Source organism: Myiozetetes cayanensis, unplaced genomic scaffold (assembly GCF_022539395.1).
Source record: "Myiozetetes cayanensis isolate MyiCay16 unplaced genomic scaffold, myiCay2020 scf14, whole genome shotgun sequence".
Lineage (NCBI taxonomy): Eukaryota > Metazoa > Chordata > Aves > Passeriformes > Tyrannidae > Myiozetetes > Myiozetetes cayanensis.
In genome coordinates, this window is record NW_026087048.1 from 17,857,475 (window position 1) to 17,872,345 (window position 14,871).

The following is a 14,871-nucleotide window of genomic DNA, read 5'->3' on the forward strand; positions in this document are numbered from 1 at the left end:
AAAGCTCCTGACGGCAGGAAGAGGGTGAACAAATCTTTACAAGTCTCGAAACGGGCAATAACCGGTGCCGCTAATGAAGTGGTCTGAGAGGCACCGCGGAGAGCAGAGCAGTGACAGAAACACAGGAAGGGGGGGAAAAAAAAGGGGTTTTGAGACAGACTGCTGCGAGCAGAAAAAACACACAGAGCTCGGCCTGGTGATGCATTTGGGCACAACACCAGGGCCAGGGCCAAGGAAGATGAGCAGCACAGTAAAGACATTGTGGGATCCTGAAAATCGGAGAAAGGGGGCAGTGACAGTCGTGGAGATGAGTAAAACGGTTCTGGGCAGGGAGCCCACCATGAGAATAGTGCAGGGGAAAAGCCACCCGCGGAGAGGTTCGGCAGGGCGCTCCACGTCCCAGATGCTACGGACTAAAACCAGCGAGCTGGGCGGGTGACTGCAAAGCCCTGAGCTCCTCGTTTATGCTGCCACTTGAGCCTCTGCAGAATAGGAAGTGCGGGCTGCAAAGGAGTAGTTTGAGGTCTGGGTTTTCTGAGGCCAACGCCGCTTTGTTTGCTGGGCCTCGTGCCGTCGCGGCATCCCTTTCCATGGGAATTGTGAGGAATCTGGTGGCTGTGCCCCAGCAGAGCAGGCACAGATAAACCTTTTTTTCCTCCATCAGGAGCTCACTGAAGTACAACGCTTTGCAATTCACTTCCAGTGGCCTGTTACTTGATGTTCACGAATGCACAAGACACGGAAAATGTCGCTTTTGCACCAGGCTTTCCCAACACAGCTGTTACGACAGCTGTGTTATTTCACACAGCTATTGCTTTATCTGAAATAAAATACCAGGCACATTTCATCTAGTTGTCTGGGCAATGAGAGGACCACATCAAAAAAAAAAAAAAAGGAAAAGATGACAGGTTTTTAAATTGAAAAGCCACAACTAAATGAGAGTGGACCTACTCCTTGCAGAAGCAGAGTGCTTTCATCACTGGAACTCTTCCCTCCTCCCCAAACAGCTGAGCCTTAACATCTCACACACTTGGGTTACTTCTGAACATCCTACAGTTTATACACTTCACACAAACCAATTTTAAGTAATTCATGGCACTTGGGAGAATCCAGCACTAGGGACAATTTAACAGAAGCTGATCAAACAAAACTGATTTTGAGAAAAGCCCCATCTATTTCTGTCAGACAGCATTCCTAGTGCAGTTGTGTGCTGTCATTAGCTATTTCAATCCAACATTTGATCATATTGAACTTAGGAGAGCTCTGCCAGTTTAAGTAGAATAAAAATGTTAACCTTCAGTAACTTAATCAAATGCCACATGGTACAGGCACTCACAGCAGAAGTTATTTCAACTCTGAATGTCTAGAGTAAAAATTTTACACGGCCAAAAAGTTACTGTGGAAAAAGTTACTGATTCCTTACAAACGTCTAACCACAATGCTGGCAATTCAGAAACTAGTTCCAGTTCTGAAAGCAAGGAACATGGAGTGAGACACTGTTAGTCCAGAAAATCTCTAGGCACAAAAGATATGAATGAATTACTGCAGCTGGAAACCTCCTTCCTCCTCCTCAGAGGCTTTCCCGTCACTGAACTGTGAACTGAAACGAAGCAACAGCTTCTCGGGCAGAAACTCAGCGTCAGAAGTTGAACACAAGCCTTTGCCAGTGAGAGAGCGGCTCAGGAGCAATATCTGTCATCATCTGTGACCACAGCTCCTGTCACACGGGCAGAAGAATCCCCCCCCTTCACCACATCTCATAAAAGGACAAAGCGGTAGTTGCGTCAAGTCATAAATGTTTGTGCACAAAAACTGTTCACCCTCTCTTCTGCTTTCAGCTTCTCCCTTATTTCCATGACAGACCCACTGGCATTTGCTCTGGTGAAACTGCAGCTCAAGCCCAGCAGGTGTTTTCAACCAGACAGCCTGCAAACACCCAAGACTCGATTTAAAAAGCCCAGCACACCCAGGCAGGAGAAGCCCCCTCGCCCCTGAGAGGAGCTGCCAGTCCCCAGCAAAAAGCAGCAGGAAACTCTGCCATCAGCAGGCTGGGACTCTCTGGTTTATTTTCCCCCAAATGCCAAAGTTGCAGCTACATCAGTGTGGGCAGACCATGAGTTTTGGTGTAAGAGTGCTGGTTTGTCTCTGCTGACACCAAGGACCTGCCGAGCAGGATGGGGCTGCCAGCGAGTCCCCAGGGCAGCAGCAGATATGGGCTGTGCAGGGTGACAGTGCCAGCCACCAGGAGACATCTCTGGTTTGGGGAAAAACTGTCACTGTCAGGACAAACATCTGTCAGCCTCACACATTTCAACTGCGGTAAGAAACACGGTAATTGTATCATCCATTTTCCACACTCGCACCGTGACGAGCTAAAGAAGATAAAAGGAGGCTTGGACAGCCAGGACTGCAGGGAATTGTGGCCATTTTGATTTAAGCTTATTCCCTTTCTGTCTAAATAAACATATCTGTTATGAATGATGAATGTTCCTCCCCTCATGTGCCTCACGTCCAACTCTGTTTCCCTTAGCGCTGCACTTCCACATTTCCTTAGGTCTTTCCTGACACTTGCAGGAAACAAAAAAGCGTAGAAACTCTACAGCTGGGAGGTCAAGCTGCAAAGGGAGGCGAGGGCCGTGTACAACAGCACTCCCCTGCTGCAGCCTCTCCCACCCCCAAAGCACGCTCCTCATCCTTCTTACCTCGTAGGACCACACGCACTGCACTCCCGCAAACCTCCGCACGCATCTCCCCACTTCCACGTCCTCGTGGGTCGTGTACATCTCCCGCAGGCACTCGCCGATGTGGGGCACCATCCTCCGCAGCACCTCCCTGCTCATGATCACTCCTGGCCCCCCCATGCAGAAGTTCTCGCCCGGCTCCAGCGCCAGCTTCCCCATCTCCTCCGTGGTGCCGAGCCCGGTCTGCCCCAGGAAGAGCGGCTCGCTGCTGTTCAGGCTCCGCAGGAAGTTCTCCAGCTTGTCCCCTTTGATGTAAACGTCGTCGTCAGCCCTCATAAACCATTCGTATTTGTCCAAGTAGTGGTCATGCATGTATTTGAGCATCATGAAAGATTTCTTCTGGGGTGGGTAAGAGTCATCTACACCTGGGAGCGGCACGATGGGGATGGGAATAGAGGTGTCCGAACCCTCGCTGGAGAAGAACTCGACCTTGCCAGGAATGGTTTTGGACCACGTTCTAGATCGAAAAAGACAAGAAGGACTAATTAAGTACACACACCAGGACAGGCAGAGAGTGCTCCCAGAGGCTGCACCTCATCTGCTTTACAAATTGTCTTTATAAACGCCCTGAAAGGTTATTTTTCACCACACAAATGGCACACAGAGCAACTGGTACAACACACAAAAAGGTCTGCTACGACATGCATTTGAATATCATTTTTGCACCTTCATGTGTTAGAAAAGTAATTTGATAGTAGCAGTTCACTAGTGGAAGGCAGGATTTCTTAAGCACCCTCAGTTTTGGACTAACTAGTACTGGCCACAAAATACAGAGGGGAGCCAGTATGGACAAACAATCCACATACAACTGGATTTAACACTTCCAAAGCTTCCCTGCAAGTTATTCAGCATCATCTCCACCTTCCATTCCTTCTAAGCCTCCCCAAAAGCTCAAATGTGCACTCAGAAATACAGACTTCCAGAGAGTAAATTCACATGAACTTGTAAGGAATCGGTATCCCGTGGGAAAAGCGACCAAACAGCAACTTCTCCAGATGCTGCCTGGAGAAGCAAAGCACAGAGCATGGAGCAAGAGTAACCTCAGGCAGGTTTGTCCATACCACTGAAGTCCTAAAAGACGCCTGTAAAACATGTAACTCCCACAATAACGTGGTGCTACCAACACTCACACCTCCAGCAGCTTTCCAGGTGCTTCATTCCAGATTTTAGTGGAGAGGAAAATCACAGAAGAGGAGCTTTTCCTGCGCAAAGCAGCACAGAGACAACATCTGCTCCACACCTTTCGTGCTCCTCTGACAAATCCAACCCCTCTGCGTGGGCAAACTGGGTCACTTATATGGCAGGAAGAGCTGCAGGATGATTCCTCCAGGCAGACTGCAGAACACTGTCTCCTCCAGGGAGGATTTCCAGTCATGTAACTGTTACAGCCTTGCCCTAAAAATTATTCATTTTAAGCTTTCAGGACCATTTTCTGAGATTCTGTCTGGGGAAAAAAGCAGAGATCACATATCCCTCACAATGAAAACTATCTTCATTGGTAAACCAACAAATTTTGACCCTTTTTTCATGGGGGGAGAGTATTTTATAATTGTATTTGGTGACTGTGCTCAGAATATAACCTAAAGGTGAATGTGAAAATGCTCTCAAGGTAAAGGACACAGTATTCCCTCAATGCATCACTGTCACTCTGACCAGATGTCTCTCAGTACAGGTTTCTTGCCAAAACCTGAGCAGATTTTGGGCAGCACAGACCATCCCAAATTTGAAATCTCCAGAATTAGCTGTTGTGCAAAGTCTGAAATGCAAAAATATTTCGGAAGAACTATTCCTAAAGCTCCACCAGAAAACACAAAGGTATTTAATTAGACTTCCGTAAACATCAACTTTGACACCTTAACAGTTTCACACTAATTGAGTTGCGTGTAATTAATACCACCCAATTACTTTAAAAGCTTTGTCTTCTGGATTTCTTACTGCCCTGGGTAGCGTTTCATAGGAAAAGTTTAGATCCCAGCTTCCCAAAGAGCATAGAGTAAAGCAAACAGAAACATTCCCACTGACTTCACAACAGAGGTGATGAGGCTTTTAATCATCAGTCATGCAATTAATGCACAGTACCACTGGTTATAAGTCATATCCTGTTAAAGCACTGAAAGCTGCCCCTTGTAAACGTGACATGATCATATCTCGACCTTTCACTATTAAGGAAGTTCTGCTGTTTACTTTCTGACACCCACACTCACCATACAAATCATCTACAGCTCTTCCCACACCAACTCCCAATCTAAGTTTAAAAGGCTTCTTTTCATTAAAGGTACTCGATGTATTTCAATTTTAATCTCACAGAAAGAAAAGGCAGGAGCAGCTACTGAGAAATTTCATCCACTGCAAGCAGTTCCCAAGGCAGCTTTCGATGGACCCAGGACAAGTTATTACCTAAAGTCTTATGGAAATTTCTGTTTATTGACTTTTTTATTCAAAAGCAAACAAAGACTTTTCAGACTTGTTCTCCATATCCTGAAAGATCTGCCTTTCTAATGACTACAATCTATGGACAACACAGGATGTTTTCTATCACTCCAAGCTTTAGCTCCTTGCTGGACTCATGAGGATTTGTCGTCAGCTAGTTTGTTGGGTTTTTTTTTAAACCACCACCCAACTCTGTTGGTTCCCAGCTTAAATTTACTCCCTGCTCTCCAACCTGGTACCCTCGCCTCTGGACCCAGAAAGTACTGTCAAGAGAAGAATTCCCACTCAATGAAGATGGAACAAAATGCATCTACATCCATAAACCCTGGCATGTTTGATTCCCAGCCTTCTCACTGCACTAAAACCCTCAAATCAAAGCCAGTTTGAGCCCATTTCTCCACGTGTCTGAGTCATATTTAAGTTTCCCATTAAAGCAGGAGCACACCAGAGACATATTCCTGCATATGTGAGGAGCACAACACAGACAGAAAGACCAGGTCCTAACAACAACCACACCCCAAGGACCAGTGTGTGACCTGGGTCGGCACCAAAACGTTACTTCAGCCTCGGGATCTCACGTCAACCACATCAACCGCATCGACCAAGCCCCAGCACAGCTTGACTGAGCCTTTGTTCACTTCCTGCAACAACACAATTTCTGGGATGAGACAACTCGACGTGTTGTGACTGTGGCTTTGAGCGTTTGTTCGAACCCAGGCAGGCAAAACACATTCCCACATGGAAAAATGGCCCGAGTGTCTGTGTCAACGGGCAGAGGCTGAAACAATGGAGTCACCACGGGCTGCTCCTCACGTCGGAGCCACAGCTCGCTGCGGCCCTTTTTTGGGGGGAGAACACACAGGGAACAGTTTGCTCAGGAAACATGTTGTTGCTCTCAGCCAAAGAAGCCAAACCACAGACAGCAAGATGAACTGTGAGCACGTCTTTCTGACCCCAGTTATCAGCAGAACCGAGGGCTGGTAAATGCAGGGGCAAGTTCTGGTCAAAGCTGCTTTTAACTTTTTTCTCCGACGTTGCAAAGAATCAGACCTGGCTCAATCACCAGCAACTCCGCAGACTAGCGTGGTAACACCTACGTTTCTTGCCTGTCCTCCCACCTCCAGTCTAGTTTACCATGTCAGCTCTCAGGTTATGGGCAGCAACCTGACCCCTTCAGCTCCTTAGCACAGAGCTCTTGTCTCAACACCTCCCCACCTCTGTGGCCCCCCACCAGCACCCACTGGCATCACTTTCCTGGTCAAGGGTTCTCCAATATAAGAATTGCAGGTTGTATCTGAAAAAGAACTGTATGTTTGATAGTTAAACAAACAAACAAACAAACAAGGGAAAATGTTTTAATTGACACTTGATGCCCTCCTTCCCCTGCGCTGCCCTGTCACCCTCAGCTGTTTAAAGGACATGTGGACACAGCATTTCTGCCACCAGACTCCTGCATCTACACCTGCAGAGAACACCTTGGCTGCAGTGACCGATTGCTGGTGGCCTCAGTCAGCTCAAAGCCATTTTGACTCTGTCCAAGGAGAAATATCAGGTTCTGGATACAACTGATACATGTCCTGCACCGGTCATTAAAAAACTCAGCAACTGAACTGCTCTGACAGATCCCAACCTTATCTCCTCCGTGTAATCTGAATCTGCTGCCTAAACAAGAGGATGTGCATGAATCAGGACAGCAAGGCTCTCCATTACCTTCCCCAGGAGGTAAAACACCTGCACAACAGTGTGTGACCTGGTTTCTCTCAGTGCAAGAGGTACAGAACTCCAACAAAGCAGAAGCTTGTCTTGGCAAAGAAGTCAAAGTGAAAATTAAACAAACACAAACAAAATCAGTAACGCTTCCTGAGGAGAAAGCTCTTAGCAGAGGACACTGATCTCCAGTATTGGTGGCTACCAAATCAATTTTATCACCCCTCAAGTGGTTTTGCACACTGGATACCCTACATCTGAGAAAGTCACAAGCAAACTGAGTGAAAAGATTTTACCCCAGCTCGTACAGGTATTCACAAAATACAGAAAACTTTGTGCCCCCTAAGAGTGCTAAAAACCCCAATATTGTCTAAAACAGTGACCACAACTATAGTCATTGAACCTTGTCGTACGTTTGTTTCTTCGTTCAAAAAGAAGCTCAAAAAGCATAGCTTGAAGCAGGAGGAGCACAGATCTTGAATGTTTTATCTTGAGTTTCCAGTATTTATTATTTATTTGTATTACCTAGCTTTGTTATCAGCTCTGCAGACTCGGCAGAAGCACAGTCAGGGGTATTATGCAGACAGTGCTCCCTTTGTAGAGACCCAAGCTGAACACTATGACAAAAAATGCTTTTTGTCTGCAGCTCAGGAACATCCCTTAGAGGAGATCAGAGAAATCATTTAAAGTTTTGAGAAACAGTCACCTGGTATAATTACGCTGAAGAAAACCGTAATTTGTGAAGAACTCGGAAAGATAACAGACACAAAAGACCGATGTGTTGAATGCAGCTAAATCTCATGTTGTATTAGGGTTAATTTTGCATCACTTCAAGGTCCCATCTTTCCAGCAACACTTGCTGCAGGGGAAGCAATGAACCACAGCTTAGCCAGGACAACTGAGCATGGAAACCAGCACACTGCTCCTGCACGTGGTACTGCACATGACCATCATGAGAGGTCACCAAAAAAAAGATGTTTAATAAAATCTCCAGATAAGTTTAAAAGATCTTGTCGTTAAGATCTGCATCACAGAATTTAGATTTTTGAGGAAACATTCCTGTCAAGTTTTTGCAGGGCAGCTTTACCAGAGAACCCAAGCAGCTTCCACAGCTCTTAAGAGTCCTTTGAACTAAACTCTTCCAATTTAAAGTGATGCCAGGTTTCTGTCCGTGCATATCCAGCCACCTTCCCTGTGGAAACAGGGACAGAAATGGATCTATCACCCATAGGTAAGCCAGCAGTCAGCAGGTCAGGCTAAGATCAAAGCCCAAGTGTCCCAGAGGTTTGGGCCATGTGGTTATTGGGGGGTGTGTAGGTGACTTTGTTGCTCCTTATCTCCCACATACCAACGCCAGCTGCTCTCACTCTATTTGTTTCATACTGTTCCTTAAACATTCTTGCAAATTTTAGGTTACTGCTCAGAAAGCTCCGAAAGTACATCGTGTTTCTGCTGGAAAGGTACAAGGGCAGGACAGGACCGAGTCCTCACTACTGCAGTACTGTGGTACAATTAACACGTGAAGTAAAGCATGTATTGAGATGTCACGATGTTCAAAGTCACTTCACGTGAACCCCAGTGCCACCCAACAGCCTCCACCCAACAGCCTCTGAATTCAGAAGCAGCACAACAATGTGTTTTGTATTACACTTCTGCAGCAGCTAGTGCAGGCTTAGACAGATAATACCAACTCCTTTAGGCCCCAAATCCTTCTGGCTGCCTTTCACTTAAGCCCTTCCAAGCACTCAGGTATTTAGGTTTCAGTGCACACTGTCTCCCCGAAGCCACCACCACCACCAGTGTGGCAGCAAATGGAGCCTCCCAAGGGGGCATCCTTCTGCCACAGGAGAGGGATGGCTCAGCACAGAGCCCTGGGCATCACTCATGGTCCTCGTGGCGCTGGAGGGTGCCGTGGGGACTGTCCCAAACCACAGTACTGCGGCTGTGCTCCTGCAGAGATACTGCCAAAGGCCAGCCGCTGACATCTCGCCATTAACTGCATTCACACTACTCTCCTGCCACGTTTCCCGGGAAATCTAGTTGCTACGCAAAATAAAAAAAAAAAAAAAAAAGAAAATGGGTTAACTGCCTGATATTTCTGTTCCTGAGACAGCACACTTAAATCTTCTGGGAGCCTGCTTATTCCCATCCTCTCCTTCCCGCAGCTCTTTTAGGGCAACTCCCCTCAACTGCAAAGCCATTAGCACATATTGTTGCACTTTCCCTGAACCCCAGCCACACTTTAACTGCTTCCTGCCCGGCTCTTTTCCTGACTATTCCTTGTCCTGTGATGTGACACCGCAGTTCCTGCTGCTGCACTTCACCGGCCTCCTGGCAGGGAAGCTCTGCTAACCTGGCTGTCAGATGCAATAACTGCTGAGGGCTGCAAACCTGCCCTCTGAAAACCTGTAGAGCTAAAGCTTATTCTCTGTCTCCTACACTACAAAAGCACGACTGTTTCAAAGAGCCAGCGGCTCCCGAAAATCCAGCAGGCCCTGTTTTGCCTTGCAGTGGTCATTTTGCTCATGATTGATGTTCAGGAAGTGGATTGCTTCCCCTCTTTTAGACCCTATCTGGATTCACAGCAGCAAGGATCAGCAAATGCTTTCCGCTCCGGTCCCTTTTAGCTGTGTCTGTAAATGGCCTTTGAGCCACAGCAATTTGGAGGTATTCAGCCTCTGAATCCCTAATTCCTTTCAGCGTGGTATCAAGGCTCTGCACACGCTGCCACCCCGGGAATGCCTTGCTAGCAGCTTCCCATTTCACTGGCTGTGCCAGCGATTCAGCTCACCAGGATGCTTTGTCAATGTAGTAATCCCAGCAATTGTCTGCTTGAGTACTTCATGGCAATCAAAAGCCATTTAAGATTTCAGGTTTGTCTTCCTCTTCCCCCCTCCCCACCTTCCCCCCCGAAGATGTCTTCCTGTCACCAGGACATTAGCTCATTTCTTTCACCAACGGAGGTGAGAAAAACGCATTTAGCCCTACCACATCGCTAAGAGTCTCCTTATCCATCCCTTCCAAGAGCAGACATCATCTCTAGAGGTTAAACCAAAATAGCTGTGCAGCAAAAAGCGACACTCAGATCTCCTTCTAGGGGCTGAAGGAGCCCGGTTTCATTAGTTGGATTTGTTAAGTTGCATCTTTAGCCATTGCTTTGTGAGAGCAGATGTTGCAGATCTGGTTCTGTAAACCCAGCTCTGCCACAGCACGCGACTGCTCAGCCAGCACGGGCAAAACCAGGGATGAGAATCCTTCCCACACCAGCAAAGCGAATTCCTCCCAGAATAACACCAACCTCTGGACAATATTGTGATAAATTTCCCTTCCTTGAATTCTTGATGCAAAATCTGAGGGACGCTAGACAAGCTCTTCTACCAGAAAACATGTTACGTGATGTTCCAACACAACTCCAGCCTCTCTGTATGTAAATGTAAATTACACAGCACATGAGATTTGCAATCCAAAATGCTCCATCCCACATGGTGATGAAAAGAACATAACCCTGAAGAAACAGATTCTTTTACCCATTTCAAAGCACCAATCATGCTCTCCCTGTAACTTAATTACAGGTCTAGTACTGAAAGAAGGAATTAAGTTTCCGTTAAAACCATCGTTGGTGGACAATACGCCTCAGATTGCCCAAATTAAGCAATTTTACTGCATTTGGTGCTGATATAGAGATATCTTGAAACCAGAGCTGGGCAGAGGAGGAGATGGAGATGGCCCGTCCTACACGGTTTTGCCATCCTGTTCTTATTGGCCAATAGGGCCGAGTACTTTTCAGCCAGGGCAGGCGGGAGATGGAGAAGGGTTTGTTCCAGCACAAGACTAAAGGGGATGTTTTATTAAAGATCCTCTCCAGAGCTCCTGGCCACTCCTCCGATGGTGCTGGCTGTGCAGAGCTCAGCCAGAGCTGGGGTTATACCCGAGCTCACATTTTAGCTCTTAACTCTTTCAGATTCCCAAGCCAGGCTTCCCGCGCAGCCTCCCAGCACTGCCTGCTGGCGTGGACGCCGGAGCAATAAGCATATTCCAGCATATTTCAGCAGAGCAGAGTGTTTCACCAAAGCCACAGACACGTCTCTCACAGAAGAGATGATTATCCTGATGCTGCCGAGGCTTTGGACAGAATTCCTGTTAGCGCTCACGGCCATATCCAGCTACAGCTGGAGACCATGCCGCGAGCTACAGCAAGCAGCACAAAGATTATCCCTGCTCCAAAAATAGGTGTGCTCAGGTAACAAGCACTCGGCTCTGAGCCCCCAGTTCCTGCATTAGCTCCATCAGCCCAACGCTTGGAGCATTTCACCCAAGCTTACTTCCCTCATCCCAGCTGTTTCACTGCCTGGTCCAGCCTCAGCAGCAGCTGTGGCGAGCAAAGGTGGGTTTTACTCTTTGTTCCCAGATGCCTTTTCTGGGTCTCATTCCCAAGCACATGCTTTTGGCTTGGTGCAGTGGTCTTTTCTCCCTATCCAGAGGGTCACAACGGTCTCCAAACTTTATTACTGTTCCCGTCACGCTGTCAGCTCTCCCCAGAAGCAGCAGCCAAGGACTGCACCAGCGTGGCGCAGCCGTGCCAAGGCAGAAGCGCTGAGGGACGAAGTACTTAGACGCCTGTGCCCCCTTCGGTGACCGGAGGTCGGTGCCCCCTCGCTGTGGTGGGGCATCCTGACCCTCAGGCAAAGCCGCTGGGGCCACCTGCCAAGCGGCACTTGGCTGAACCAGACCCTGTGAGAGCGGCAACGCGACTCCTTCGACCCCTCGCATCTCCGCCGACCTGCCCGGGCAGCGGAGGAGCGCTCGGGGCACTGATTCTCCCGCACCCCGCACCCGCCCGGAGAGCGCCCCGGGGCTCCCTCCCTGCGCCCGGGACGGTGCGAGGAGAGCCGCGGCTGAGCGTGCCCTGAGGATCGCGAACACCTGCCCCGGGCAAGGGCGAGCGGTCCCCGGGGCCGGCAGGGACATCCCGGATGCAAGGGCATCCCGGGCCGGGGGCTCATCCCTCGGGGGGACCGGCCGTGCCCAGAGCCGAGCCCAGCCGAGCGGGACTGAACCGAGCGAAGCCCAGCTCAGCTGACCGCGGCCAAACCGAGCCGAGCCGAGTCCAGATGAATGGGACCGAACCCATCCGAGCCCAGCTCAGTTCAACGTGGCCAAACCGAGCCGAGTCAAGCCAAGCCGACCCGACCCGACCCCAAGCCCAGCCGAGCAGACCCCCAGCCCAAGGCAGCCCGCCGGACCCGAGCCCCGCCGAGCCCTCCCGCCCGCAGCCCCTCGGCCCCCCGCCCGCCCTCTCACCGGTGCGCGGCCACGGCGCGGCTCCGCAGGTACTTCTGCGCCGTCATGACCCCCACGAAGAGGAAGCTCTGAGCCGGCGGGCCGGGGCGGCGCGGCGGGGCGGCGGCGGCGGCGGCGGGCGGCGGGCGGCAGCCCTGCGGGCGGGCTCGGTGGGGCCGCGCCGCCGCCGCCAGCTCGGAGGCGCGGGGCAGGACGAGGCGCGATGCGAGCACGAAGCCCAGCACCAGCCCCAGCAGGACGCTGAGCCAGGCGCGGCGGCCGCGGCCCGCCATGCCCGCCCGGCCCCGCTGCTCACAGCGCCGCCGCCGCCGCCAGCCGCGCCGAGGCGCCCAGCGCCGCCATGGGGGAAGGGGCAGGGACGGGAAGCGGAGGGAGGGGAGCGGGGGGCCGCCCGCCTCCCCGGCCCTGCCCCTCGGCACAGGCGCCGTGTGCGGCCCCTGGCCCCGCCCGGACGCCGCCGAGGTGGCGGGGCCGCCGCGGGTGCAGCCCCCGGGACGGCCCCCGGACCCCGCGCGGGGGTCCCGGCGAGGGGATGGAGGAGGAGGTGGGGAGCGGGAGAGGGAGCCGCGGTGGCCCCGGGAGCCGGCTCGCAAAGCACCACCCTGGAGCGGCACCGCGGGACGTCCCGCCCCGTCCCTGGAAGCGTGCCAGGCGGGGCTTGGAGCAACCTGGTCCAGTGGAAGGTGTCGCTGCCCGTGGCAGGGGTGTTGGCGTGAGATGAACTTTAAGGTCCCTTCCGACCCAAACCAGTCTGTGTTCTATGAGAGGGACCAGCACCTTGACCCAGCAGCCCACACTGGGGACAAGGACCCTGACCCAGCACCCCACACTGGGGACAGGGACCCTGACCCAGCAGCCCACACTGGGGACAGGGACCCTGACCCAGCACCCCACACTGGGACCCTGAGACTGGCACACCAGAACATCAGCCCAGCTGGGACAGGAGGCTGAAAGAACATGGGTGCCCAGATCTGGGGACAGGGACTGAGACCCTGGACATAACCCCAGGACCAGCATCCCAGCACCCTGTGCCAAGACCCCAGGGCAGAACCCTGGCTCAGGGGCCAGCAGTGGGACACCAGCCCTTCAGACCACGATGGGAAGGCACTGGGACACTGGGACCCTGACTCAGGATAGGCACCAGGTCGGGTTCCTGCTGCCCAAGCCCCAGCCCTGCCCCACGGCACACGCAGAGCCAGAGGGGAGGCAGGCGGTGAGGAGCAGCCTTCCAGCCCCGTTTGCCTGGCACTGATGCATTCCTGCAGCACATGCTCTGGTGCCAGGGAGTGAAGGCACAGGCAGCCTTCCGTTTTTTCCCACCTTGCTAATTAACTCGACCAGAAATAGGTCAGTCTGTTTCCATCCGCAGGCTACAGCGACTGCTCAAGAGTGAAGACTTTATTGAGTGGAGATTTCTTTTTCTTTTGTCCAAACTGACTCTCCACGTGCTTTTCATCTACAGAGTGCTTCAGCTTCAAACACTGCAGACCCAAAACCTTCACATTTCACAGGAAAAAAACCCTCCGGTCTTAACAGAAGAAACTTATCAAGCACAGCCCACTGACCTCCTGCTTATCATTGTGGTTTTTTCCGTTTCCTGCCCACTTCGGCATTTCTAAATGCCATTTTAAATTTTATTTATATCATGATGTCATCCACAACAAGCTGAGAAGAAGAAAAGTCTCGGTGTAACGGCAGTCTGCTCTTTTGAGCAAGAACAGTTGCAAGACAGGAAACCATAACAAATGAATCCTCTACATTAATAAGCCAAAGAGAGGCATACATAAAATATTTTTATGATCCATGTATCACAAGTAATTGTATCACATCTGGGATTGAGCAAGTAATAAGACAATCTGCTTATCTAAAGAACTCGATGACATGTCTTGAAAACAATGCTTTTGTGCAGGGGTTTATTGCCCTTCTAATGGTGCAATCCTCATACCAAGGTCAGCACCGGTGAACTCTTGATGTCAGGAGCAACAAATAACAGAAAGAAAGTGCCATCACAATTTATGGTATTAAACAACAATAAAACTCAAGAAACATAGAAACTAGATAAGAAAATAGATAGGAAAAAAAGAGCAGTTTTCCTTTCGGTTGCCCACGAGCAGAACACAGAGGTATCGAAATGTGTGTCTGTGGGAAGGGAAAGAGGAGAACTAAATGGTGAAAAGGGGAAAGGAAGAACAGTCCAAACTGGAATACACATGAGGTGGGTAAAGTGAGGAAGGGGCAGGAGCACCACTGCTTGGCAGAGGCTAGCTGGACTGTCCTTTCCACCCCCTTCCCAACCACTACTGTAATTCCTTTCTATTTCCCAGGGTTTGCAACGCTTCATTATTATTTCTAACTATGGGTGCCCTGATCCCTTTCCATGAAGTCTGGGGTTATCGTCAGACTGTGCCACTCTGCACATGTGGATCTTTTAGCCCACTTTGAAAAGCTTCTTCATCAGACTCTGCTGCTCCCCTCTCCCCACAAGCCTAAAATACAGGACACTGGTAGACATTCAAGCTGAAGTAAAAAGTAAGGCCACTCCTTTCCAAGAGAGGCACATGTGGCAAGTCCATGAGCAGGAACAGGATTACTCTCTGCGTGCTCCAAATCAGCTGTAAAAAATTCCTGATTCAAGGGAAAGCCACTGTGGCCTATGAATTACAGGAAAAGGCAGAGCTAGCGTGGCTAAAAG

The 14,871-nt window shown here is 50.4% G+C and overlaps 1 protein-coding gene across 2 annotated transcripts in view; it reads right to left on the bottom strand.

Moving 5' to 3' along the window:
- Nucleotides 1–12,451, bottom strand: part of CHSY1 (chondroitin sulfate synthase 1) — a 75,637-nt gene extending 63,186 nt beyond the window's left edge. Inside the window, exons 1-2 of one of the 2 annotated variants that reach the window (XM_050309008.1) lie at nt 12,180–12,451; nt 2,703–3,198 (exon numbers count right to left, since the gene is read on the bottom strand). In XM_050309008.1, the coding sequence (XP_050164965.1) occupies nt 2,703–3,198; nt 12,180–12,451 (768 nt within the window). Of the gene's footprint in view, nt 1–2,702; nt 3,199–3,871; nt 3,892–12,179 lie in introns of those variants that run through there. The other variant, XM_050309009.1, reaches the window with a different exon arrangement.
- Between the last annotated feature and the right edge of the window lie 2,420 nt (nt 12,452–14,871).